Source organism: Loxodonta africana, chromosome 18, assembly GCF_030014295.1.
Source record: "Loxodonta africana isolate mLoxAfr1 chromosome 18, mLoxAfr1.hap2, whole genome shotgun sequence".
NCBI classification, from domain to species: domain Eukaryota; kingdom Metazoa; phylum Chordata; class Mammalia; order Proboscidea; family Elephantidae; genus Loxodonta; species Loxodonta africana.
The window spans coordinates 70495616-70522248 of NC_087359.1; the positions used below are offsets into that span (position 1 = coordinate 70495616).

Sequence of the window (26633 nt, forward strand, 5' to 3'; positions counted from 1 at the left end):
CTCCTAGTCTCCTGGGCAACTGCAGAGATCTCGCGAGCTTCTACTTTTCTGGCGCTGTGGCTGAGGCCTATTACACAGGAGTCTTAAGATATCGCGAGAAATTTATCTCTAATTTGTTAAACATATTTTGGGAAACGTGGAATTTAGCGAGAATATCTTCTTTTCATAACCCTCTGCCTCCTTTTTTTCTGCCTGATGAGATATTCTGTTCTAAATATCCCCAGTCGCTAGGAATCAGAATTGACTCCACGGCAATGGGTTTGGGGTTTTTTTTTTTTTAATGTGCTAGATTACCAAATCGCGCTACATTTCCCGCGGGCACGTGCAGCCCAAGCACCACCCCGTGCGTATGCATGGCTGATCTCCGTCTACGGTGGCCGAGAAGGGACAATGGTTTCCATGTCAGCGGGTAAATACGCTCCGCTGAGCTCCTGAACCTTGAGTGGATGTAGTCGTGAACGTTTGCTGAGGAGCAAAGAAGCAACTGAGGAGACGGTGGCCCATAGAGCTAGAGTCATGCCGCGCCGGGGCCTAGTGGCCGGGCCAGACTTTGAATTTTTCCAGCGTCGCTATTTCACGCCGGCAGAGGTGGCCCAACACAACCGGCCCGAGGACCTTTGGGTGTCTTACCTGGGCTACGTGTATGATCTAACGCCGTTGGCACAGAAGTACAAGGGTAAGGGCCACACGTCGGACGAGGGCCGGGGCCGTGGTGTGTGTCTGGTTCGTGGGTGGTTGGCAGTGACAGCGGCTGCTCCTTTCCAGGGGACTTGCTGTTGAAACCCATCGTGGAAGTTGCAGGCCAGGACATCAGCCACTGGTTTGACCCAAAGACCAAAGACGTGAGTTCTGCTGGAACCTGGGGTTGGTGAGAGAGGCGCTGGAGAGCGGAGGTGGGCAGGAAAAGCCCGAGCCCGCGAGTGACTGCTCTGACCTCCGCTCCCCCTACCCTGCTTTAAAGATCCGCAAGCACATAGATCCCCTGACCGGCACTCTGAGGTACCGCACACCGCGGGGCCGCTTCTTGCACGTCCCTCCTCAGCTACCCCGTTCGGACTGGGCCAATGATTTCGGCAAGCCCTGGTGGCAGGGGTCGCATTACGAGGTAGGGCGACTGTCTGCGAAGACCCGGCACATCCGCATCATTAACACGCTCACTTCGCAGGAGCAGACATTGGAGGTGAGAACTGGGGGCTGGGGGCTGTTTAGAGGGAACTGGGGATCCTGGCGGATCTCCAGGCCATCAGCTCTTCATAGCTGGTAGGAGCTGTGTTTTTTCACTTCTTAGGGGCCCCGACCACCTAGGTTCCAGGGTTGGGAATCCCAGGAGCGACTGGTCACATAGTGTCTGGGTCTTTACAGGCCCAGGGCGGCAGTTATGAAGCTTGGTGATGTGGTCCTTGGAAGCTCTTACATGCTGTTTTAGACAGCAGTTGGACTCTGCTATTGGTCTATTCTAGTGTGAGGATGAGGTGAGTGGGGAGTGGCTTTGACCCTCTAGGGCCATCTGTTTGTTAGAAGTGGCTCCCATGAAGATAGGTTGGAGTTTTAACTTCATTTCTGGGACTCTGGAGTGCCTGAAGCTACTCTCTGCCCAGAGAGGAACTCTGATCCCAGCTCTATCATCTTTTGGGCTCTGGGTCTTAGCTTGGCCTGGGTGTGTGTTCCATTTAGAATTCTGGGGGTGGGGTGCTTCTATGTTCTCCAGGTGGGAGCCCTGGAATCAATGTGGGAAATCCTACACCGCTATCTCCCCTATAACGCACACGCTGCCAGCTACACATGGAAATATGAAGGGAAGAACCTGAAAATGGACAGTACCCTGGAGGAGAATGGGATCTGGGATGAAGACGAAGAATTTGACTGGCTCAACATGGACAGTACACTCTACACACCTGCATTACTGCTGTACTTCAACGATGATCTCACTGAGCTATAAGGAGGGATTTGTATGCTTATGTACACTTGAGACATACTTTGAGTTTGGCTGTTTCTGTGCTCTGAAGAGGTGGGGTGATCAGTGCCTGGACCTAGATGTCCACTCCTCTCTGAGAACTGACCTATCCAGTTCAAAAAAGGTCCTCTTCCCCAGCTCCATTACAATCTGCTCCAAGAAAATTGAGAACTGTAGAAATGAATTAACTAATTAATTTTTAGTGATACAAGGATATGAAGGTATCTTGGATCAGGAAGGTGTAGAAAAGGATGTCAGGTAGAGCTCGGGTGGAACTTTTTGATAGTAAGGGAAGTCCTACATGTATGGAGAATATTTTGGTAATGATGGAAATAACGGGTTGGATGCAGGAAGATCAGAATTACAAAGACAGGAGTAGGAAGTGTCTATTGACTGTACAAAACAGGCTTATTTCCCTTCTACAATAGTATCTGGCACCTGAAGCCCCAGGGAAAGAAAGGAAGTGAATGGTTACTAGGTAATTCAAGCTAGATATTATGCTCAGTGCTTTATACATCCTCTTTAATACAACTACCAAATAAGGTGGATACCACTACCGCTATTTTACAGATGTCTTCTGAGGCTTAGAAATACTTAATAGCACAAAGGCATACAAGTTAGTAACTATCAGAGCCAGAATGTAAGCCCGTCTGTCCAACTCCAAAGCCTTTATTCTCAATGTGAAGGCAGTGTCTCAAAGTCTAATTCATGTTAACATTTGTAACCACTGCTCTCAGACCAAGTGTTTGGGATGAGTTTGTCCTAGGTCAGTTGCACAATGGGGCACTGTTATGTAGTCAGTCACTCTTCTTTTTGCAGTTACAGCCTTTGGGAGGAAGTTAGCAGAGTTCTCCAGTGGCAGAGAAGACTCAGGGAAGGGTGTCAGCTAAGCAGTAGGTAGTGAGGCTAAAAAAAAAAAAAATTTTTTTTTTAGTTCCTAGTTAATCCCATAGCAAAATTTTTCTTCTGACTTTTTGAGGCAAATTGATGGGTATTTACTCCAAGTAAAAAGACAAGAGTGGGGAAAGGGCCTGGGGATTGAGACATTTTGAATGGGGGAGCAAAATGGGGCAAGAAGTACAGTATGTTCAGGATGAGCACAGCCTTAGGGAAGGTGAGGAAGACAGGGTTGAGTTTGCAAAGAGGAGGCTTGAGAGGGAGGGGTAATGTACAAGAGAGGAGCCAAGTATCAGAAAACTCTCCTGGTGACCAAGAGAATAACCATGGGGGGCCGTGGCCAGATTTGATAGCCTTTAACCTAACCTTGGGAGTTTTCTGAGGGGCTATGAGAGGTATGAACAAAGGTAGAGCTATCCCTACTGGCTTCAGCAGAATCTGAGGGCTTCCCTTCAATCCCATGAAATGCAGAGTCCATGAATTATCTGAACCAATCATTTTGATGATTGATTAACTCGGGAGTTGTTTCACGTGTATCTTGTTTGCTCAATTAAACCCTGTTTGAGAACTGAAGTGAACTGTTCTCTGCACCAGCCTTGGGGCTGTGTCTGCAGGATGTGCTCATGTTCCTGCCTGAACCTGTCCCTCTTCCAATTGCCTACTTCTGTACTTCTTGCCAGAAACACGTCCCTCTCCCCACACACCCGGCAGATTCTACCTCCTAAATATCTTTGGAATCTATTTTTTCTTTCTTCCAAGCCACCCTACCTCTTGACTGGACTGCTCTGGAAGCTTCCTAGCCTGTCCCCCATTTCCACTTCTGCCCTCCACACACCACAGAGTGGTCATTGGAAGACAAGCATAATCATCAAACTTTACTGCCTCAGGTTCTTCAGTGGCTTCAAATTGTTTTGGGGATAAAGTCCTAAATCCAAGACTTTGCATAATTCAAGCCTTGCCTACCTTGCATATCCCATCTCCTGACAGTCCTCTTTATTCCCTGTGCTCCAGTGACACTGGCTGGCTTTCAGCTCCTTAAATGTCTTCTTGCTTCAGAGGCTTCACATAGACTATTCTCTCTGCTTGGGACACTCTTCACCTAGCTGATCCTAAATATTTCATCCTCAGGGAGGCCTTCTGATTTCTTGGTCTAGTTCAAGAACCAAAAAACCAACTGCCCTTGAGTCGACTCTAACTCTCACTCATGGCAACCCCAAGAGTCCCTGTTAAATCTTTTCTTATCGCCAAGCATTTTTCGTTCAGAGTACATACTAACTGTAATTTTAAAATTATGGATGTAATTGGCTGGTTGGCTGCTAGATTGTAAGCTCATAAGGGCAGAGATCTTATCCATCATGTTCACTGCTGTATTCCTGGTGTTGGGCACACAGTTGCTGCTCAATAAATTTTCTTTGAATGAACTGAATTGTTAAGTGAATTCATCTGTCTGTGGACAGGATGTTGTGTCCTGGGAGACAAGGTGGGACCAAAAAATAGGATGTCTGGATCCTGGCTGCAGTCTCTATCTACAGGCTTCTCTTTCCTTGCTTCCCCTTAGATCCAAGACCAAAAATTACTTAGTAGAGGTTCTTCCTCTCATCAGAGATTTTTGGGGCAACCCACCTGTCATTTCCCCCTATGGCCACCAGGTGGCTGTAGTGGCTTATGGAGTCAGAGAGAAGGGCCCAGAGGAGGGAAACCCTATTGGAAAGTGTCCCTTTGAGATTTATAGCAGGGAGGGAAGGGTCAGAAAAAAGGAAAATCCACATGGCCAACATTCTATTAATATTAGGTTTATTCCTGCTTTCAATTTTTTCCACAAGAACATGCCAACGAAAGGGCAGTTTCAAAAGTAAAGCTCATGGGCTACGACAAGTAGGTCTTAATTTCAGAACTGAGTGTGTATGAGATGAAGGCACAGAGCTGAGGAAAGAAGAAAGACACCACAAATTTTTAAGAGAGTACATCCATTTATTAATATTTACTTTTTAGCTTTATAATTTTGTTATTGTACTTTAGATGAAGGTTTACAGAGCAAACTAGTTTCTCATTAAACAGTTACTTTCTGTGACATTGGTTGCCAACCCCACAACATGTCAACACTCTCCCCTTCTCAACCTTGGGTTCCCCATTACCAGCTTTCCTGTCCCTTCCTGCCTTCTCATCCTTGCCCCTAGGCTGGTGTGCCCATGTAGTCTCGTTTTATGGGCCCAATTTGGCTGAAGGGTGAACCTCAGGAATGACTTCATTACTGAGCTATAAGGGTGTCCAGGCCATACTCTTGGGGTTTCTCCAGTCTCTGCCAGACCAGTAAGTCTGGTCGTTTTGTGTGTGCGTGTGTGAGTTAGAATTCTGTTCTACATTCTTCTCCAGCTCTTGTCTGGGACCCTTTATTGTGATCCCTGTCAGAGCAGTTGGTGGTGGTAACCAGGCACCATCTGGTTGTCCTCGACTCAGTCTGGTGGAGGCTGTGGTACTTGTGGTCCATTAGTCCCTTGGACTAATCTTTCCCTTGTGTCTTTGGTTTTCTTCGTTCTCCCTTGCTCCAGCCGGGATGGAGCCAGTAGAGTATGGCCACTTACAGACTTTTAAGTCCCCAGACGCTACTCACCAAAGTAGGATGTAGAACATTTTCTTTATAAATTATGTTATGCCAACTGAGCTAGATGTTCCCCCAAGACCATGGTCCCTACGGCTCTCAGCCCAGTAATTTGGTCCCTCAGGATGCATCTATGGAGTTTCCATGACCTTGCTTTGGACAAGTGCTGGCTTCCCCAGTATTGTGTACTGTCTTACCCTTTACCAAAGTTACCATTTTATCTGTTGTCTATTTAGTGTTTTTCTCTCTCCTCCTTCATAAACATCAAAGATTGTCTCTTTTTGTGTACAAACCTTTTCATGAGTTTTTATAATAATGGTCTCACACATTGTCCTTTTTTGACTGACTTATTTCACTCAGGATGATGCCCTCTAGATTCATCCATGTTGTGAGATGCTTCGCAGATTATCATTCTTTATTGCTGTGTAGTATAATCCATTGTGTTTATGTATCATAGTTTATCCATTCATCTGTTGATAGGCACCTAGGTTATCTCCATCTTTTTGCTATTGTGAACAATACTGCAATGAACATGGGTATACATGTCTATTCGTGTGATGGCTCTTATTTCTCTAGGATATATTTCTAGGAGTAGGATTGCTGAAATCATATGGTATTGCTATTTCTAGCTTTTTAAGGAAGTGCCATATTGTTTTCCAAAATGGTTGTACCATTTTGCAGACCCATCAGCAGCGCATAAGAGTTCCAATCTTCCGGCGGCCTCTCCAACATTTGTTATTTCTGTTTTTTTGATTTGTGCCAGTAATGTTGGGGTGAGATGGTATCTCATTGTGGTTTTGATTTGCATTTCTCTAATGGCTAATGGCTAGTGACCACGAGCATTTCCTCATGTATCTGTTAGCTGCTTGACTGTCTTCTTTGGTGAAGTGTCTGTCCATATCCTTTACCCATTTAATTTGATTATCTGTCTGTTTGTTGTAGAGGTGTTGGGTTTCCTTGTAGATTTTAGAGATTAGACCTTTGTCAGATTTGTCATTGCCAAAAATTTTTTCCCAGTCTGTAGGTTCTCTATTGGCAAAGTCTTTCAATGAGTGTGTTTAATTTTTAGAAGATCCCAGTCATCTAACTTATCATCTGTTGTTTTGTCGTATTGTTATGGTTTATATCCTATTAATACCGTGTATTAGGGCCTCTAGCATTGACCCTATTTTTTCTTCTATGATCTTTATAATTTTTGGTTTTATATTTAGGTCTTTGATCCACTTTGAATTAGTTTTGACTTTTTTTTTTTCCTGTATAAAGCTTTCCACTAGGCCCTGCCTTGTTCTCTAACCGTCCAAGACTGGTTATTTGCATGAGGGGTATGTAAACAATGCCTTGGCCTAAAACCTAAAATGTAAATAGTACATGAGTATGGGGTCTAAGTCCTCTTATAGCGATCTCTTTTGGTTTGGAGGGAGGTAGTACTGAAAGGAAAGCTGCCTGTCCTTAGTAAACCACAGCAGCTTCAAAGGACCCAACCAGTAAATACTTCCTACAAGCTAGGGTCCCTATATGTACATATCACTGGGAGGAGATATAGAGGCATAAAAGGTCTCAATTCCTAGACCTTTGCAGGAAGCCTGCCCGCTCACTGGGATAAATCATACACACATAAAAAGGTAAATGAAAACAGTAAAGGACCAAATATATGGTACTGAAAGTTTCTACCTTCATGGCAGGTCACAGGTGGATTTGTAACCTGGGCCTTCTGAAACTGTTTCCACATGTGTGTGTGCACACATACCTGTGCTTGCAGATGTGTATCATTTTAGAGAAAGGTGCTAAAATTTCCATCAGATTCTCAAAATGGCCCAACTCCTTCCCCTTGAAATAGTACATACATACTTAAATAACAATAAAGGCCCTCGAAAGTAAAATATCAAAAGTGATACTATAATGTAGTCCAAGGATTCCTGGCACCTGACTCAACGGTCTGTCTTCACTTGGCTTATACCCACCATGTCCCTGTGGCAGAACTTCCTAAAGCATTAAGGGCTAAGTTTCTGACTAGTCTGACTGATTTTACCGTTGTTCCAAATTTTGATATGGATATACCTTGGAGCTGAGTGAGGAGATCCATCATTTGGGCCTGGGACCCTAACACCCAGTCAGGATACCAGGATACAATCAGTGCACCCAGCCCCCCAGCTCCGTTTAGGAAGACCACATAGATGTGATATTGGTAGAACGGCCTCTTTATGACTGATCCGCAAGAGCACATGGAAGTTTACTTGTAGGAAAGGCACACAAAATTTGAAACCTGAATTAATCTTTATCAGGGAAGTCAAAGATCAGGCATTCAAAATACAAACTTATGTAGCCCAAGTACTGGGTATTCTAGGCACGTGGGAAGCACTCAAAAAGAAAAGAAAAAAAAGATGGTGAATGAATAAGTGAAGTGAGGTGTAGGTGGTAAAGACGGGTGAGATGAGGAACAAGATGGCAGAGGTAGAGAGACTGCTAGAATTACACCTCTCCCTTATTGGGAAGCAGCATAGCTCCTGCCCTTTGGGAGCTTAATTAATGTTCAGTAGGAACTCAGGCATCCAGCTTCAGTCATTTGACTTAATCCTCACTATAGTCCCAATGGAAACCCTGGTGGGTAGGGGTTAAGCGCTACGGCTGCTAACCAAAGGGTTGGCAGTTCGAATCCGCCAGGCGCTCCTTGGAAACTCTATGGGGCAGTTCTACTCTGTCCTATAGGGTCGCTATGAGCCAGAATTGACTCGACGGCACTGGGTTTGGTTTTTTTGGTTATAGTCCCAATAAGGAGCCTTGCTCTGTTGCTAACCAAAAGGTTGCAATTCAAACCCACCCAGTGGCTCTTCGGGAGAAAGACCTAGCAATCTGCTCCCATAAAGATTAGTCTTGGAAACCCTGTGGGGCAGTTCTACTCTGTTCTATAGGTCACTATGAGTCGGAATCCCAATACCCATATAGTGTCTGGCATAGGGTGGCAAATAAATGTTTACTTCAGGGATGAATAATACAGGTAACCTGCACTGCTTGAAATCTCACTGTCTGAACTCAGGAGCCAAACAGATTTAGATAATGCAAAGTCCCCTGCTACCTGAATCCATTCACTATTTGAAGAGAACTGAAAAGATCTGGCAAGTGAGTGGTATCTGTGCTGCTAAATTCTTCCGATGCTCCTATACAGTAGTAAGGACGATGAAATATATAAACTTGTTCCTAAGGGACAGGCTAGAGGGGTAGATAGTACTCTACCATACCATATTAGGTGAGACGTATTTGGTTGCAGGTAACAAAAGCCTGACTGCTGTGGCCAAACTACAAAGGGTTAATTTTCTTACAGAACAGAGGTCTGGAGTTAGTGGTGTGGCAACTCCACTAGAACAACAATGTCTCAGACTTCTCCTGTTTCTCATTTTTGTCCTCTTCCTTATCACCTTGACTGCTCTACTTCCAGCTTGTACTGCAGGCAAGGAGGAGGGAAGCATAGGGAAAAAAGAACAGTGCCTACCAACAAGAAGGCAAAGATTTTTCCAGATATGCTTAGCAGACCTTTGATTGTATTTCACTGATCAGAAATGCGGTACATAACCACCACTAGCTGCAAAGAGTCTGGAATAGTATTTTATATTGACACCCAAAACAAAAGCACGGTCAACTGCTATGGAAGGAGTGGAAGGAGAGAATGGATACTGGGTAGGAGCTAACGATGTCTTCCACAAGTGTGTGCAAAGTGCTATTCATCCATTCACCGAAAAAAAAAAAAATGTAAGCACTTTGTGCCAGGCACTGTTCTGGTTACTAGGCATGCAGCAGGAAATGGGACAGGCAAGGTTGCTGATTTACTGGAGTATATACACTCTGGTGGGATAAAAGAGACAATAAACAAATAAGTTGACACGATTATTTCAGACAGCACTAAAAGCCATAAAGACAGAGTCATATGAGAGACTAACGGTCAAGTGATCAGAAGCCTGTCAGAGGAGTTGATCACAGGGTAGCTCTGCATTATCATCCTCCCAACCAACTTAAGAAGTACGTACCATTTCTATAATCTGTGAAATAAGGGAATTGGGGCACAGGATGGTTAAGCAACTTGCCAAAAGTCATGCAACTAGTAAGTAGCAGAGCTGGGCTTTGAACCAAGGCCACTGTACTCTACAGTGCACTCAACCACTGAGTTATGCCAACCTCTCTGCATGACAAACAGGAAGCTGTTCCAGTTATCTATCGCTGCTTAGCAAACACCCCAAAATTTAGCAGCTTGAACAGCCACTAGCATTTATTTTGCTAACGAATCTGCACTTTGGGGTGGGTTCAGTGGGGACAGCTCATTTCCACTGCAAAAAGTGTTGGCTGGGGTGAACTGAGTGGGAGCTAGAGGATGTACTTCCAAGAGGGCTCACTGAGATGGCTGGCAAGTTGCTGCTAGCTACTGGTTCTCCACATGGGCCTCTCCACTGGCAGCCTGGTTTTTCTCACACAGTGTCTGGGTTCCAAGAGTGAGTATCCCAAGGACCAGGAATAAGCTGAATCACCTTGTATGACTAGGTATCATTTGATTAGAAAATTAGTAGACCATATGTGTGAACACAGATTTCCAACCTAACAATAGTGTTTGTACCTTCAGGAGGAGAATTATTTGAGTCTAGTACAATGCGGTTTGGCTCGGGTTATGCCAGAGATGAGCTTACATAAGGTGGGGGAAAGCAAGGAAACAGGGCCAACTATTGGGAGCAATCAGCCCTTTGCTACTTACGTTTAAAGTGCTATTCATAACTCAAGCTGTGAATCCTCTCATCTTGGAATCAACTCAAAAATGAATCTCTCTGAGAAATGGTTATACAGTAAACCTGACTGTTTGGAATAACAGCTACCAATTATCAACTGCCTCATTATAGCCAGTGCTTTATGTAAGTCAGCTCACTCAGTCCTCACAACTACGTAAGGCAGGCATAAATAACCCTGATTTACATTTGAGGAAGCTGAAACTTGAAGGATAAGTAGCTTGCCCAGGGTCACAGTTATTAAGCAACAGAGCTTGGATTCCAGGCGCAACCTGTCTAACTCCAAAGCCCAAACTCCTTCTCTAATGGAGGGAGTGGTCTACAGGAAATCTGAAACTAAAACACTGTATTATTTGGCTCTGAAATACACTTTAGAAATTACACAGTTTTGGAATATGCCAGAAACTTAAAAAAATTAACTTACTAGTTATGTCTAATTTAGTCTGAAATTACAATAACACTCCTTGCAAGGAGAGCTAGGTGGTGAAAGGGCCAAGGTCAAGGAGCAAGAGGAAGCCAGCTTCCGCTTAGTGTTTACCATCACATATCTATACCCTGAAAGATAGTTAATCGCTAGGAAGGGTGTCGGGATGATTCTGCTGGAACAACTGAGGCCTGAGAATAAATGGAAAGCAGGGTATTTCTAGTTGGCTAGCTGATAAAAAAAAAAAAAGATCATGAAATTGTTAAAAGGCAACAAAAGTTTGTACAGGAATATTATATTCAGTCTCCATCATAGTGGTCAATTAAAGTAGATCTAAAAGAAACTGAGAAAAAGCAAAGACAAAAGATTTGGGGCTTAAATCTTCCTCTTTTTATTAAGGTATTCCCTTAGTGCAGGGCAGGGGAAGGGATTTAGTTAAAAGGCAGCAATAGTAATTTAAGGTGCAATTGAGCAGACTAGATTAATAAGATCCTTTAATTGAGAAGACAGAGCAGTGTATGAAAGCCCTGGTGGCTTAGTGGTTAAGAGTTCAGCTGCTAACCAGATGGCTGGCAGTTTGAATCCACCAGGTTCTCCTTGGAAACCCTATGGGGCAGGTCTACTCTGTCCTATAGGGTCACTGTGAGTTGGAATCGACTTGACAGCACTGGGTTTGTTCGTTTGTTATATTGCGGAATATGGATTCTTTATCAGGTACTAGAGGTACAGAGGACTCTCCCACAGCTCAGAAAGCTATTTCTAAAAGGACATGACTCTATTTTATCAAGCTAAACAACTTAGAAACAAACTCATCATGCCCTCTTTAAGTCAGTTTCTTTCTCAGGTCCCCTGATTTTGGCAATGGCACCCCAATTCTTGAGTCATAGTATCACCTGATTGTCTCATTTTCTTTATCAAATCCATTGAGGTACAAGAGAATCGAAAGAGCTTGGGCATAAATGCCTGTTCTTCCTTTCAACTGCTCCGACCTTGGACAAATTATTTAACCTCCCTTTGCCTGCTTCCTCATCTGTAAGATGGAGATTATTGTTCCTACATCATAAGATTATTGGACGGGTCAACTGAGTTAGTGCATATTAAGTCCTAGGTTAGTTCCCAGACACAGAACAAGACACTCGACAAAGATTAGTAATCACATGAAGACTGGCCAGGAGCTGGAGCCTCAAAAGAGATCAGCAACTTCCCCCAGACCCAACAGAGAGAGAACACCTTCCCCTAGAGCTGACACCCTGAATTCAGACTTCTAAACTGTGAGAAAATGTTTGCTACAGTAGGAAAAAAAAGCAATCATCATTTTATTGCTCATTTATTTGCACATTTTAATTTACTTACTTTTGTATTACTTGATTCTGTTGATCTTTTTATTGTTGATTTTTATGAGTTCTTTCTTTTATCAAGAATACTAACACTAGCTCACTATCTTCCTTTCCACTCCCTTACTCCTGTCCCTACCCAATGTTGGCATATTCTGGAGCCAGCACCTTCCAGATCAGCTCTCTGATTACAGCAGAGGTAGGCAGCAGATCTTTAGTGGGACAGTTCTACAGTGTTCTCATTCCTGGAAGCCCAGACTACAGTACTTCTCTGGCCCTTCCAACAAATTTGTAAGCCTTAATTTCCAGGATAAAATGCCCTTCTGCTTAAGACAGCAAGAGCAAGTTCTATTATCGCCAACTCTGACATGACACACAATATTTGTTGAATGAATAAACGGTTTGTCAGAAACGGTACAAATATTTTCCTGGTTTGTCTTTTAATTTTGTTTTCTCACATAATTTTTTATTGATGTAAATCAATATTTTCCTTTATAGTTGTTGCTGCTTGTTTAAGGCCTTTTTTTACCTCCAAGATCAAGAAAATATTCATGTATATTTAATTCTAGTTTTCTTGAGTTTTTAATTTAGTGCTTTAATCCATCTGAAACTCTTTTGGTAAATGGTACGAAGGACCTGATTTTCATATTTTCCTAAGTAATTTTTCATTTATCAATGATACATTTTTGCCCCATTGATTTAAAATATTACCTTTACCATATATTAAATACTTGGAGCAGCCAACAATAATATGTGCCTGGCAATATGCTGGATTGACACAATAATGAGCAAGGTAAACACAGTCTGATGAGAGAAAAAGGGTAGTATGGTAGCACAAAGGAAGGGCGCCTCTCATAGGTTTGGAGAGTCAGGGAAGTTTTGTTTGCTTACTGTATGTCAAACACATGCTAAGGACTTTACATGTATAATTTCATTGACTTCACACTATGAACCTTCACAAAAATAAGGCTTACTTTTTTGTACTTATAGCCATATTAATTGAGGAAACTGAAACCCAGAGAAGTGGAGGTAGGATATGGACCCAGATCTCTCTGACTCCTGAGTCCAAGCTCTTAAGTAGTGTCTGACCACTAATCCAAGCAATATAGCCTCCTTGAAGGGGAACTGAGGAGAAGCCAGATAAGGAGGAGAAAAAACAGGAATGTGAAGTCACAGAAGCCAAGCAAAGCCTATTTCAAGAAGGGAGTGGGCAAGTTAAGAGCTAAGAAATACCCTCTGAATTCACCAAATGAGAGGTTATTGGTCATCTTGGTGAAAGCAGTTTCAGTGGAGTGGTGGGGTCAAAGGGCTGGAAAACGAGTGCACACGTGAAGAAGCAGACAGAGAATGCAGGTAATTCTTTCAAGAAACTTGGCTGTGAATGGATGTAGAAAGCTAGGGTAGCAGCTAAAGAAGCCCAAAAGATTTCTTCTGCAGATAGGGAGATACAAACATTTACATATTATTGAAGGAGCCCTGGTGGTGCAGTGGTAAGGCACTTGGCTGCTAAGTGAAAGATCAGTAGCAGTCTGCTTCCGTTAAGATCACAGCCTTAGAAACATTATGGGACAGCTCTACCATGTCCTATAGGACCACTGTGAGTCGCAATCAACTCAATGGCAACAGGTGTGGTTTGGTTTTGATAAATGTGATTGGGAAGGAGCAAGTTGAATGGGAGATAAAGGAGGGTTAGGAGATCACTGACTGATAAACAGTCCCTGAAAAGATGGAAGGGTTTCTGGGCAATATATAAGAGCCTCAGTGGCACAGGGGTTAAGTGCTTGGCTGCTAACCAAAAGATTGGTGGTTTGAACCCACCAGCTGCTCCTTGGAAGAAAGATGTGGCAGTCTGCTTCCATAAAGATTACAGCCTTGGAAACCCTACAGGCTGTTCTACCCTGTCGTGTAAGGTCTCTGAGTCAGAATCAACTCAACGGCAACACGCTCTGGAATGGGTTATACATCTGTAGTGACGCCAATTTGAAGGATCGTGGTGTTTTCTTCAGCAACAATTACATCCTAGGAGTAAATGGACAGACAAGTGATCCAAGGATAGGGGTCTTGAGGAAGGAAAAAAGAAGAGGAAACAGGCATTGGCAGAAGAGTGGTTGAGATGATAGACCGCTGAGGTGGAAACTACGCTGGATAGGAAAAGAGGTGAAGACAGGGTGGAGCTGATTAGGAGAAAATGAAAGAGTTAAGGGATTAGAGTGTCTCATGGATCCAAAAATGGTAAAGTAAAAGAGAGGTGGAAAAAGGTTGTGGCCAAAGTAGGGGGCTTAAATTTAGTATTGGAGAGGTGGTAAATCCAGAGGTAGGACAAAGTGGAATGGAGAGAAAGGTCTCTGCAAATTAGGGAGCTGAGGGGCTGACAGATCTGGGTGATGAATTCACATGGATTCTACCATTCCCCAAGATGCAGGACTGAGCCAGGTGTCAGCCTTCAGTGAATGAGGGGAAGGATCGGGGGAGAATGAGAAGTACTGAATGCGGGAGCCTTAAAGAAACAGGGTTTTGTTTTTTGGTTTTTTTTACACAGGATGAGGGAATGTGGAAGCAACCCTGGAGATAAAGAGTTAGATTCTACCTCATAACCCTGAGGTATGTGGTCTGCTTCCAGGTTTACCCTCCTGCACATTTTGAACTATTCGGAATACCAAACTTCATGATACTGTCTTCTCACTCTCACTCTATGTATTCATTTATTTTTTAATTATAGAATACATGCTCTTTACGGTAAATACCAGGTAGAGAGTATATTGTGTTGTTAGGTGCCATTGAGTCACTTCTGACTCAGTGACCCTTTGTACAACAGAACGAAACATTGCTGAGTCCTGCGCCATCCTCAAAATTGTTGCTATGTTTGAGCCCAGCGTTGCAGCTACTGTGTCAGTCCATCTTGTTGAAGGTCTTCCTCTTTTTCGCTGACCCTCTACTTTACAAAGTATGATGTCCTTCTCCAGGGACTGACCCCTTGTGACAACATGTCCAAAGAACATGAGACAAAGAAAGAAGAATAAAGATATAAAAGCTATAGGAAAAAAAAAATCATTCTTACTCCTATTGCTCAGCAAAAACCATTATCAACATTTTAACAATTTTTTTCTAGTATTTTTCTACATGTCTGAGATTTTACCACAGGTATGATTTTATACTGTTTTGTTCACTTAACAGTAGATCGTAAGCATTTGCTCATACCATTAAGAACTTTTGTCAATGAGGGAAAAGGTTAACAACCTACGTCTAAGTGAAGAGTACATGGGTGTTCATTGTACTCTTTCGACTTTTCTGTAGGTTTGAAATTTTTCAAAATTAAGTTACAAGTGGAGAGGGAACTAATCTCAAAGAAAAAGAAATGGAATGATAAGCACAAAACTCAGGATACTGGTTGGGGGAGAGAAGAGGGAACCTGATATACAAGGACCACATAAGGGTTTAAAGATATTACTAATTTTATATTTATTAAATTGGATGAGTACACTTTTTTAATTTTTTTGTAGTTGACATATATTATATACATTCTTTTGACCGTGTGACATAGTTCTCAGTAATAGATAAAATTTTAAATTAAAAAACTCTGTAAATAATATCTTAATGGTTGCTCATAATCTGTTATTTAACTTCTTTAAGAAAGCTAGCTTTAAAGGTGACCAACTGCCAAACCCAGGACTTTTCTCAGTTCACACTCTTCTTTTACTCACGGGTTTTTAGCATGTGCACAAGGTTGTGCACCCATCACCACTAACCAGTACCGGAACATTACCATCCCTGCAAAAAGAAACTCCATTCCCATTCACAGCCATTCCCCACTCTCCTCTCCCCTAGACCCTGGTAACCGCTCATCTACTGTCTCCAAGGATTTGCCAGTTCTGGCATTTCATATAAATGGAATCATACAATATGTGGCCTTTTGTGTTTGGCTTCTTTTACTTAGCGTAATGTCTTCAAGGTTCATCCACGTTGTAGAATGTATCAGTATTCCATAAACTTTTATGGCTAATATTCCACTGTATGCGTATACCACATTTCGTTTATTCGTTCATCAGTTGATGGACATTTGGGTTGTTCGCGTTTTTTGGCTATTATGAATAATGCTGCTATGAAGATTCATGTACAACTTTTTTGTATGAACATGTGTTTTCGATTCTCTTAGGTATACACCTAGGAGTGAAACTTTTGGGTCATCTGGTGATTCTAACTTTTTGAGAAAACCTCAACATGCAAGCCATCACTGTATGACAAATTGACAAATGAGTGATAGGAGGTCCACATGCTTTCTGCTAAATACTTCCTTATTTGACCTAGTCTGCCCTTTCTCCTCCTATTATATAAATCCTAGTTATCTTTAGAGGCCAACTTCATATATGTTGTTGTTGTTAAGTGCCATCAAGTCAGTTCCAACTCACAGTGACCCTGTGTACAAAAAAGTCCTGTGCCATCCTTACAATCTTTGCTATGTTTGAGCCCATTGTTGCAGCCACTCCGTCAATCCATCTCGTTGAGCGGCTTCCTATTTTTCGCTGACCCTCTACTTTACCGAGCATGATGTCCTTCTCCAGGGACTGGTCCCTTCCGATAACATGTTGGAAGCATGCAAGACAAAGTCTCACCATCCGGGCTTCTAAGGAGCATGATGGCTGTACCTCTTCCAAGACAGACTTGTTCTTTCTTCTGGCAGTCCATGCTATATTCAATATTCTTCACCAACATCATAATTCAAAGGCATCAATTCTTCTTCAGTCTTCTTTATTCACTATCCAGCTTTAGCATGCATATGAGGCGAATGAAAAACGATGGCTTGGGTCAGGCACACCTTAGTCCTCAAAGTGACACCTTTGCTTTTCAACACTTTCAAAGTGATCTTTTGCAGCAGATCTGCCCAATGCAATATGTTGTTTGATTTCTTGACTGCTGCTTCCATGGGCATTGATTGTGGATTCAAGTAAAATAAAATTCTTAAAAACTTCAATATTTTCTTGTTTTGGCATGATGTTGATTATTGGCCCAGTTGTAAGGATCTTTGTTTTATGTTGAAGTGTAATCTGTACTGAAGGCTGTAGTCTTTGATGTTCATCAGTAAGTGCTTCAAGTCTTCTTCACTTACAGCAAGCAAGGTTGTATCATCTGTATATCGCAGGTTGTTAATGAGTCTTCCTCCAATCCTGATGCCACGTTCATCATATAGTCCAGCTTCTAAGATTATATGTTCAGCATACAGACCGAATAAGTATGGTGAAAGGATACAACTCTGATGCACACCTTTTCTTATTTTAAACCATTCAGTAGCCCCCTTGTTCTGTTCAAACAACTGGTCTACGTACAGGTTCCTCAGGAGCACGATTAAGTGTTCTGGAATTCTCACTCTTCGCAATGTTATCCAAAATTTATTATGATCCACACGGTCAAATGCCTTTGCATAGTCAATAAAACACAAGTAAACATCTTTCTGGTATTCTCTGTTTTCAGCCAGGATTGATCTGACATCAGCAATGATATTCCTTCTTCCACACCCTCTTCTGAATTCGGCTTGAGTTTCTGGCAGTTCCCTGTCAATGTACTGCTGCAACCGGTTTTTGATTATCTTCAGCATGATTTTATTTGCATGTGATATTAATGATATTGTTCTATAGTTTCCACATTCTGTTGGATCACTTTTCTTCGGAATGGGCTCAAATATGGATCTCTTTCAGTTGGTTGGCCAGGTAGCTGTCTTCTAAATTTCTTGTTATAGACAAGAGAGCTTCCAGCATTTGCATCCCTTTGTCGAAACATTTCAATTGGTATTCCCTCAACTCCTGGCGTCTTATTTTTTGCCAATGCCTTCAGTGCAGTTTGGACTTCTTCCTTCAGTACCACTGGTTCTTGATCATATGCTACCTCCTTAAGTGGCTGAACATCCACCAGTTCTTTTTGGTACAGTATTCCTTCCATTTTCTTTTGATGTTTCCTCCATCATTCAATTTTTTGCCCATAGAATCCTTCAATGTTGCAACTTGCAAGCTTGAAGTTTTTCTTCAGTTCTTCCAGCTTGAGAAATGACAAGCGTGTGCTTCCCTTTTGGTTTTCTATCTCCAGGTCTTTGCACATTTCATTATAATGCTTTGTATTCTCGAGCCGCCCTCTGAAATCTTCTGTTCAGCTCTTTTACTTTGTCATTTCTTCTCTTGGCTTTAGCTACTCTATGTTCAACTTTCAGAGTCTCTTCTAACATCCACTTTGGTCTTTTCCTGTCTTTTTAATGACTTCTTGCTTTCTTCATGTATGATGTCCCTGATGTCATCCTACAACTTATCTGGTCTTCAGTTATTAGTGCTCAATGTGTCAAATCTATTCTTGAGATGGTCTCTAAATTTTGATGGGATATACTCAAAGTCATACCTTCGCTCTCATGGACTTGTTTTAATTTTCTTCAGCTTCAACTTGAACTTGCATATGAGCAACTGATGATCCGTTCCACAGTCAGCCCCTGGCCTTGTTCTGACTGATGATAATGAGCTTTTCCATCGTCTCTTTCCACAGAGGTAGTCGATTTGATTCCTGTGTACTCCATCCAGCAACGCTGCTGTTCATGTTGCTAAGAAAGGTTATTTGCAATGAAGAAGTCACCGGTCTTGCAAAATTCTATCATGCAGTGTCCCGCATCGTTTCTATCACCAAGGCCGTATTTTCCAAGTACTGATCATTCTTCTTTGTTTCCAACTTTTGCATTCCAATCACCAGTAATTACCAGTGAACCTGGATTGCATGTTTGATCAATTTCAGACTGCAGAGTTGGTAGAAATCTTCAATTTTTTCATCTTTGGCATTAGTGGTTGGTGCGTAAATTTGAGTAATAGTCGTATTAATCGGTCTTCCTTGTAGGTGTATGGCATTACCCCATCACTGACAGAGTTGTATTTCAGGGTAGTTCTTGAAATGTTCTTTTCGATAATGAACGTGACTCCATTCCTCTTCGATTTTTCATTCCCATTATAGTAGACCATATGATTGTCTGATTAAAAATGGCCAATACCAGTCCATTTCAGCTCACTAATGCCTAAGATATCTATTCTCAAACGTTCCAATTTTCCTACATTCATATTTTATACATTCCATATGCTGATTATTAATGGATGTTTGCAGCTGTTTCTTTTCATTTTGTCGTGCCACATCAGCAAACGAAGGTCTCAAAGGCTTTACTCCATCCACATCATTAAGGCCAAGTCCACTTTGAGGAGGGAGCTATTCCCCATTCGTATTTTAAGTGTTTTCCAACCTGAGAGGCTCATCTTCCCGCACTATATCAATGTAATGCTGCTATTCATAAGGTTTTCACTGGTCAATTTTTTTTTTAATTGTTATATACACCTTGCCGTGCACTCCTAGCTGCTCTCTTCTTAATGAGATAGCACGTTCTTCCTCTCCATCGTGTATTCCCCATGTCCATTCAATCAGCTCCTGTCCCCCTCTTCCTTCTCATCTCGCCACCAGAAAGGAGCTGCCCACATAAACTCAAGTGTCTACTTGAGCCACGAAGCTCACTCCTCACCAGCATCATTCTCTATCTTATAGTCCAGGCCAATCCCTGTCCGTAGAGTTGGCTTCAGGAATGGTTCCAATCTTGGGCTATCAAAGGGTCCGGGGAGCATGACTGTCAGGGTCCCTCTAGTCTCAGTCAGACCATTAAGCCTGGTCTTTTTATGAGAATTTGAGATCTACATCCATATCCCACTGTTCTCCTGCCCCATCAGGGATTCCCTATTGTGTTCCCTGTCAGGGCATTCACTGGCCAATTTTTTCAGAAGTAGATTGCCAGGTCTGTTTTAGTCTGGAAGCTCTGCTGAAACCTGTCCATCATGGGTGACCCTGCTGGTATTTGAAATACCACTGGCATAGCTTCCAGCATCACAGCAACCAATGAGCCACCACAGTACAACAAACTGACAGACGAGTGGTAGACTTCACATATAACCACATACAAAAATTCTTCACTGACCTCCCCTCCCCAAGATCTCTCTTCTCCGAATTCAGATTTGACAGCCCATAGCATTCGTCACTATCACATACTGTTAATGAACTTTCATATTACTTTAAAAAAATGCACAATGAAAAAATAAGTCTCCCTTCCCAGTAGCAACTACTGTTACAGTTTCTTGTGTATTCTTCCGTGAGTATTCTATGGAATTCACAGTTTTTCCTTCATAAATGGCAGCACATTTTGTATGCTCTTCGGTACAAAATACAGTACCCTCCCCCCCCTCATATTTTAGCCTTTAAATTGAAACCCGATTAATGTTTTAAAAGCTTAAATATATTATATCCACTGATTATACTTTGCTTACATGTTTTTCTCCTTGAAGAACTAGAAATTAGTGAGATAGTTTCTTTAGAGAAATCATACTATCTTTTGCCCCATTTGACTCCATTTGCTAATGTGATCAAATTGTTTACAAAGATATAAAATGAATACTTTTTCATTGTAAAAACTCATAATTATCAATGAAGTTAAAAATCCTTCTTAACTATTCCTTCCCAAAAGTAACTACTATTAGCAATTTGGTATATATATTTCCAAAATTTTTAAAGACATTTCTATAAATATATTTATAGAAATACATAGTAGTTTTTAATTTCTTTAACCATAAGTTAAATGATACCATAATGTATATACTGTTCTGCAGCTTACTTTTTTAATTTTGTTGTTGTTGCTGAGAATACAGACAGCAAAACACACACCCATTCAACCGTTTCTACATGTACAAGTCAGTGACACCAATCAATTCTTTGAGTTATGCAACCATTCTTACCCTCCTTTTCTGAGTTTTTCCTCCCCCGTTAACATAAACTCACTGCCCCCTAAGGTTCCTATCTATTCATTCGAGTTACTGTTGTCAATTTGATACCATACAGATAGTTCTTAAAAGAGTATAATGCTCAAGACAGATATTTTTTACTAGTTAAACTAAAATATTGTTTGATTTTAAGACTTCAGGGGATATTTTTGGTTTAAGTTTTAAAAATTATCTCCGGGCAATGGTTTCAGGGTTTCATCCAGCCCCCTTGGCCCCAGAAATTTCAGAGTCCGTAAGAGTGTAAAATTCTATTCTGCCTTTTCCCCCCTTTTGATTAGGATTCTTCTACAGAATCTTTGACCAAAATGTTTAGTAATAGTAGCCAGGCATCATCTAGTTCTTCTGGTCTCATAGTAAAGGAGGCAGTTGTTCATGAAGGCAATTCGCCACACATTCCACATCCTCTTCCTATTCCTGACTCTCTGCTTCCTCTGTTGCTCCAGGCAAATTGAGACCAACTATTGTGCCTTTGATGGCTGCAGCTTGTTTTTTTCCATTTAACAATACATTACAGGATCTTACCATGGCCGTACACATAACTATAACTCATTTTTCTTAATTGCTACATAATTTATTTAGTTATTCCTTACTGGTGGAGATTTAGGGTGTTTCCAATTGTTTTGCTACTACAAACAATGCTGTAATGAACATCTTCGTGTATGTCATCTTATGCACAAGTGTGATGACTGTTTCTCTAGGGCAGATGGTGAGAGGTGGAATTCTGTGTCAGAAAACATGTAAGTTTAAAAATACAGTAATAAATACCCAGCTGGAGCTGGGCTCACAAGGACCCATCAATTGGGTCCTGAGGTATAAAGACAATATCTAGGACAACCTTGGAAAACATCTTTTAGGGAACCTTCCACATAAACTAATAAAACACCACAAAAGACCCACATACTTTCCACTCTTATTTTTTTCTATTAGCATTTAGCAAATAGTAAGATTTGTTGGACCAGTGAAGACCCTCTTGACTGCCGTTACTGAAACCTGTACCAATGATTTTTAAGAAAGATAATTCAAAATGTAGTATCACAGTTTCTAGCCAATCTGTGAAAAGATGAAGCTTTCAATGGTTTTACCCACTTGTAATGCTAATATATACTGGTGATTCTGTAACATTCCTTGGACAGACATGGCTGTGACAGCATGCTTGTCCGCTTTCCCATTCTTGCCTATTCTGTAGTATTCCCTTGGACTTGGGCAGACATGGCTCTAACAGTATGCTTGTCTGTTTCCCACTTTTGCCTCTTTGAATACATGCCGGAATAAAACTGTTTTTTGCTTTACTAAAAAAAAAAAAAAAGTAATAAAAACAATTAAATTTGCCTTTGCTAGTTCTACAGTGTAGTTGTTATAAATAATTGTTATATGACCTTCAATTTCACATATTAGTTCCTTTAAAACCTAGGACATCCCATTGATTTAGAAGTTGTGTAGTATATAGTAGAAAAAACACCAGACTACTTGACCCCTAACTACTACTTGATCTTAGGCAATCCTCTCAACATCTCGGCCCCAGTTTCTGAACCTATAAAACTGAATTACATTGATACTTCCCAAAATATGGTACCTATACTACTGGTTGCAAGCAGGATGCTTTTATTCTTTTACTGATTTTTATTTTAGTAATTATTTGTATTTTAAAATAAATTAGGAAAAATATAATTACCATATCAAATCAGGGATTTGAGGATATTATTTCTTAGGTATTATAAAATTTACTTTCTTTATGGGACATTCATTTAAGTTAATGAAAATGAGTCAATTTAGAGAAAAATATTATACACATAATATAAGTGGTATAAAGATATGACAAATCATCAGTACGACATATGAAGGACTAAAATTTCCTTTTATAAAATCAAGAAGTTAGATAAAAGCAGTAGATCTTATCTCAAATTTTTAGATTTCAACAACCAGCAAAATGTAAAATGTCAAAAAAAAAAAAAAAAAAGTGAGTGATCAACATGGGGTTGCCGAGTCTTTAACTGTGCCAACTAAGAATGTTAAAAGCAACAATAAAACACAAACCTATATACCCATCACCATTATTTCATAAAAAGATATTTAAAATGTTTTGTAATTATAAAAATAGTACATGTTGAAAATATTTCAAATTCAACAGAAGTATAAAAAGTTGCTCTATCTCTAAAATCTATCACAGACATCCTTCCATACAGATCTACCTAATTTTTAGAAAACACTTTTCCAAAGAAGTTTTATTTCATTGTGGTAAAAATATAGGTAACAAAACACTTGACAATTCAGCGATTTTTACACGTACAAATCGGTGATACTGATTACGCTCATCCTGTTGTGTAATTATTACCACTATCCTTTGCCAAATTATTCCACCCTCATCAACAGAAATTGAGTGCCCCCTAAGCAGTTACTCCCACTCTCCCCCTCCCTCTTGTGCCTGGTAAATACTAATAAGCTTTGGTCTCTATACATTTGTCGATTTCATGTAAGTGGGAGCACATAACATCTGTTGTATTGTGATTAACTTATTTCACGAAAAAAGACATTAAAAAAAATACTGTTAAATATATAATGAGTGTGCATAAAAAATACTTATGTACGTATTTATTTGTTACATATATTAAGTATACATAAGAAATACATAATCTCAGAATAAAAGACAGACTTTCCCAGGAAAGGACAATCTTACTTAGCTATCTGGGAACCACCAGTTTGGATGATTTTCTATGTCTCAAATTCCATGATTAGATCTTGGATATCCTGTGCATCTATGACTTTCATTAATTTCACTAACCTACAGATTTCAAAAAACAATTAAGAATATCTTTGTAACATCTCCTTGGGTAGAGAATCAGAGATTGCAAAGTCTCTTTTCAGTCCTTCAGTCTGCTTGCTGCATGCAGACATGTCTGTACTTTATCAATCATTCTCACTGGGTTCTCTATGTAAGAGTTAACCTGAGGTCCATAGACTTCAGGATATTCGTAACATCATGAACACACATGTACATACTTTGCTCCTGGGGAAAGGATTATAACTTTCCATGATTTGAAAAAATCAGAAACTATTGCTTTATATAAGTTTCTTATTTTTCCTTTAAATAAATAATCTCGTTATTGGCTTTAGAGTCTCTTAAAGGTTCTTTCTAGTTCTTTTTTCAAGGGTCCATCTAATTTCTGGTTTCCATTTGACAGGTGCCATTTCTGAGTTCCCTGTTCTCACCTGAAATCTTCTTATTAAAAAAAAAGTACTCTTCTCAAACAATTAGTCATATGGACTTTTAATTTTTTATTTGATTTTTATTTTTTGAAGTACAGAAAGACAGAAAAAGGCAGAGAGTAATGCCCATATTGAAACTGACAGGCAGGGAGACAAGCAGCTAGAGAGTGAGATACACAGGCACAGATAAAAGGCCTAAGAGAGAGAATAGACAGGCAAGAGAAATGTAGAGAAACCTGGGAACACAGGAGGAGAGATGCAATAACTGAGCAGATAAAGAAGCATGGCAAAAAAACAGACAGGCTGCCAGGGAGAGAAAGCATGACTGACAGAGAGGTAGGCAAGATCTCCGATAGGAACACAGACAGGCAAGCAGAAATGGGTGGAGAGAGAGAAGGAGGGCAGACAAAGGCAAAAAACAAGGAAGAAAGGAAGACAGAGTGATAATAATGTTTTATATTACACAGCGCTTTATAATTTATAAACTGCTATCACATACATAAAGAGTCCTGATGGCATAGTGGTCACACACTTGGCTGCTAACTGAAAGGTCAGCGGTTCAAACCTACCAGCTGTTCTGTGGGAGAAAGATGTGGCAGTCTACTTCCGTAAAGATCACAACCTTGGAAACCCTCTGGGGCAGAACCGCTCTGTCCTAAAGGGTTGCTATTGACTCGATGGCAATGGATTTAGATTACATACATTACTGCAAGCAGACAGATGGGGTGATGAAGGAGTACAGGCCAATTGGACAGAGAGAGGGAAGATGGCCCATCGGAAAGGGACACAAGAATGAAGATCAAGACAGACAAGAGGAAAGACAGAAACAAGAAAAGAGAAGTGAGATAGGGAGAGAGGGAAAGAGAGGAGAGAGAGACAGAGGTTGAAACAGTTATACTCAGGAATACGGGCAGTTGAAAAAGCAGAAATGAAACAACAGTGCATTGTGTGTAGCAGTTTTATCATTATTTCTCTGGAAGAGATCTGGATAGAGACTGTGTCTTTGTTTGCCCCGAAGAGTTGTAAAATCTCTAAGGTGGGATTTAAGAGGAGCCAAAAGGAAGGGTGAAAAAGGAGACAAGTTGTAGTAAGCAGCAAAAGTTTTTAAACTAGGAGGAAGACAAACTTCTTCCGCAGGCCTACGTCAACAACCTAAAAGGATCTAGATTCATATGCCTTTAAAGAATTCATATAGACTAAGCGGGAAAAGAAGGATAGGCCTCTGTCTACCCTATGTATGTGTGATAGATCAGCTTAGAAACTATCTGTACTTACTAACTATAGCTATGTCTGACAGCGCTCTCACATTTTTTCTCAATTAATACATACCTCAATGATGAAGAGACCAACAAGGGTGTAAGACAACTGTCTAAGAGGAATAGACTAGATTAGGAGAGAACAAGCCCTTCCTAAGTTCTTCTCAGATACTGGTATTAAAAGCATGAAACCAGCAACTAAAAATCAAAACCAAACCCACTGCCACAGAGATAATTCCAACTCATGGTGACCCCCACATGTTATAGAGTAGAAACTGCTCCATAGGATTTTCTTGGCTGTAGCCTTTATGGCCGCAGATTGCCAAGCCTTTCTTCTGTGGCACTGCTGGGTGGATCTGAACCACCAACCTTTAGGTTAATAGTTGAGTATAAACCATTTGCACTAGAAACTAGAATTCTACTAAAGTAGAATAAAAAAAGACAAGAGGCAAGAGATGGCAGTCCCCCTAAAGTAGGAAGGGATACTGACTGACAGAGGAATAAGCATGCCACTAAACTGGGAGGAGTACAGTGAAAAGCAAGTAAACTTGTGTGTTTGTGTGTATATTTTTCACTGGAAAAATGTCCATGAGATGTGAAATAGTGGCTGCCTCTGGGGAGAGGAACTGGAGGACTGAGGGAAAGGGATAGGTGGGAGTCTTACTTTTCACAGTAAAGCTTTTATACTTTAAAAATTTTGTACCATGTGTATATACTACCTATTCAAACACTGACTAGAAAAACAAAGAAGAAAAAAGAAAAGCAAGCAGGATGTGGACAGCAAGAGCCAGCCAGGCAAAGGGTAAAAGGCAGGAAGACAGTGAAGATCCTAGGAGAATGGTGAAAAGACTGAGGCAGGCAGGCTAACTGCCTGGGTAGCCAAAAAGACAGACAGAAAGAGACAACTGAGAATGAAGGCAGGTGCTGAGAGAAGGCACGGTAGTGGACATGGCAAGAACACAGATAAAGAGTTTGGGGCCAGGGAGGAGAGACCATTACCATTGGTGGGGTGTTGGCATAGAGGGAACCAAGAGAGAAACAGCTGGTTAAGTGGAAAGTCTAAAAGACACAGGTATTAAACAGTGGGATACTAGCAGGCAAGTAGACAGACATAAAAGGGAGGTAAGGAAAAATCATGAACATAGCAAGTATAAATAAAAGAAGTGAATAGACAAAAAAGTAAGATAAGAGGCAAATGGAGATAGGGAACCATGGCAGGGCCTGGAAGGTAGATAAACCAAAAGAAGCAGGCTAAAAAAGTGATAGAGACAGGGAAGTGAGGAGACAGATGGCTAGAGAGAGGGTGGTGGGCAAACAGCCAGAGAAGCAGACAGACAACCAGAGAGAGAGAAAGAGGCTGCCAGCCAGTCA

The 26633-nt window shown here is 41.1% G+C and overlaps 1 protein-coding gene and 1 long non-coding RNA gene across 3 annotated transcripts in view; one reads left to right on the plus strand and one right to left on the minus strand.

Moving 5' to 3' along the window:
• On the plus strand, positions 1–10917 carry LOC100664854 (cytochrome b5 domain-containing protein 1). Of its 2 annotated transcripts, none has more exons than XM_003416905.4 (4): positions 1–676; positions 766–842; positions 962–1180; positions 1709–10917. In XM_003416905.4, the coding sequence occupies exons 1-4, from the start codon at positions 517–519 to the stop codon at positions 1937–1939; spliced, it is 687 nt and encodes a 228-aa protein (XP_003416953.1). In that variant the 5' UTR covers positions 1–516; the 3' UTR covers positions 1940–10917. The 2 variants fall into 2 exon arrangements, with proteins under 2 accessions (XP_003416953.1, XP_064127819.1); XM_064271749.1 differs by having other exon boundaries at positions 1363–1826.
• The window catches only part of LOC135228125 (uncharacterized), a 19510-nt gene continuing 3310 nt past the window's right edge, over positions 10434–26633 (minus strand). Inside the window, exon 3 of the long non-coding RNA XR_010318454.1 lies at positions 10434–14944. This is a non-coding gene — a long non-coding RNA (uncharacterized LOC135228125). The remainder of the gene's footprint in view (positions 14945–26633) is intronic.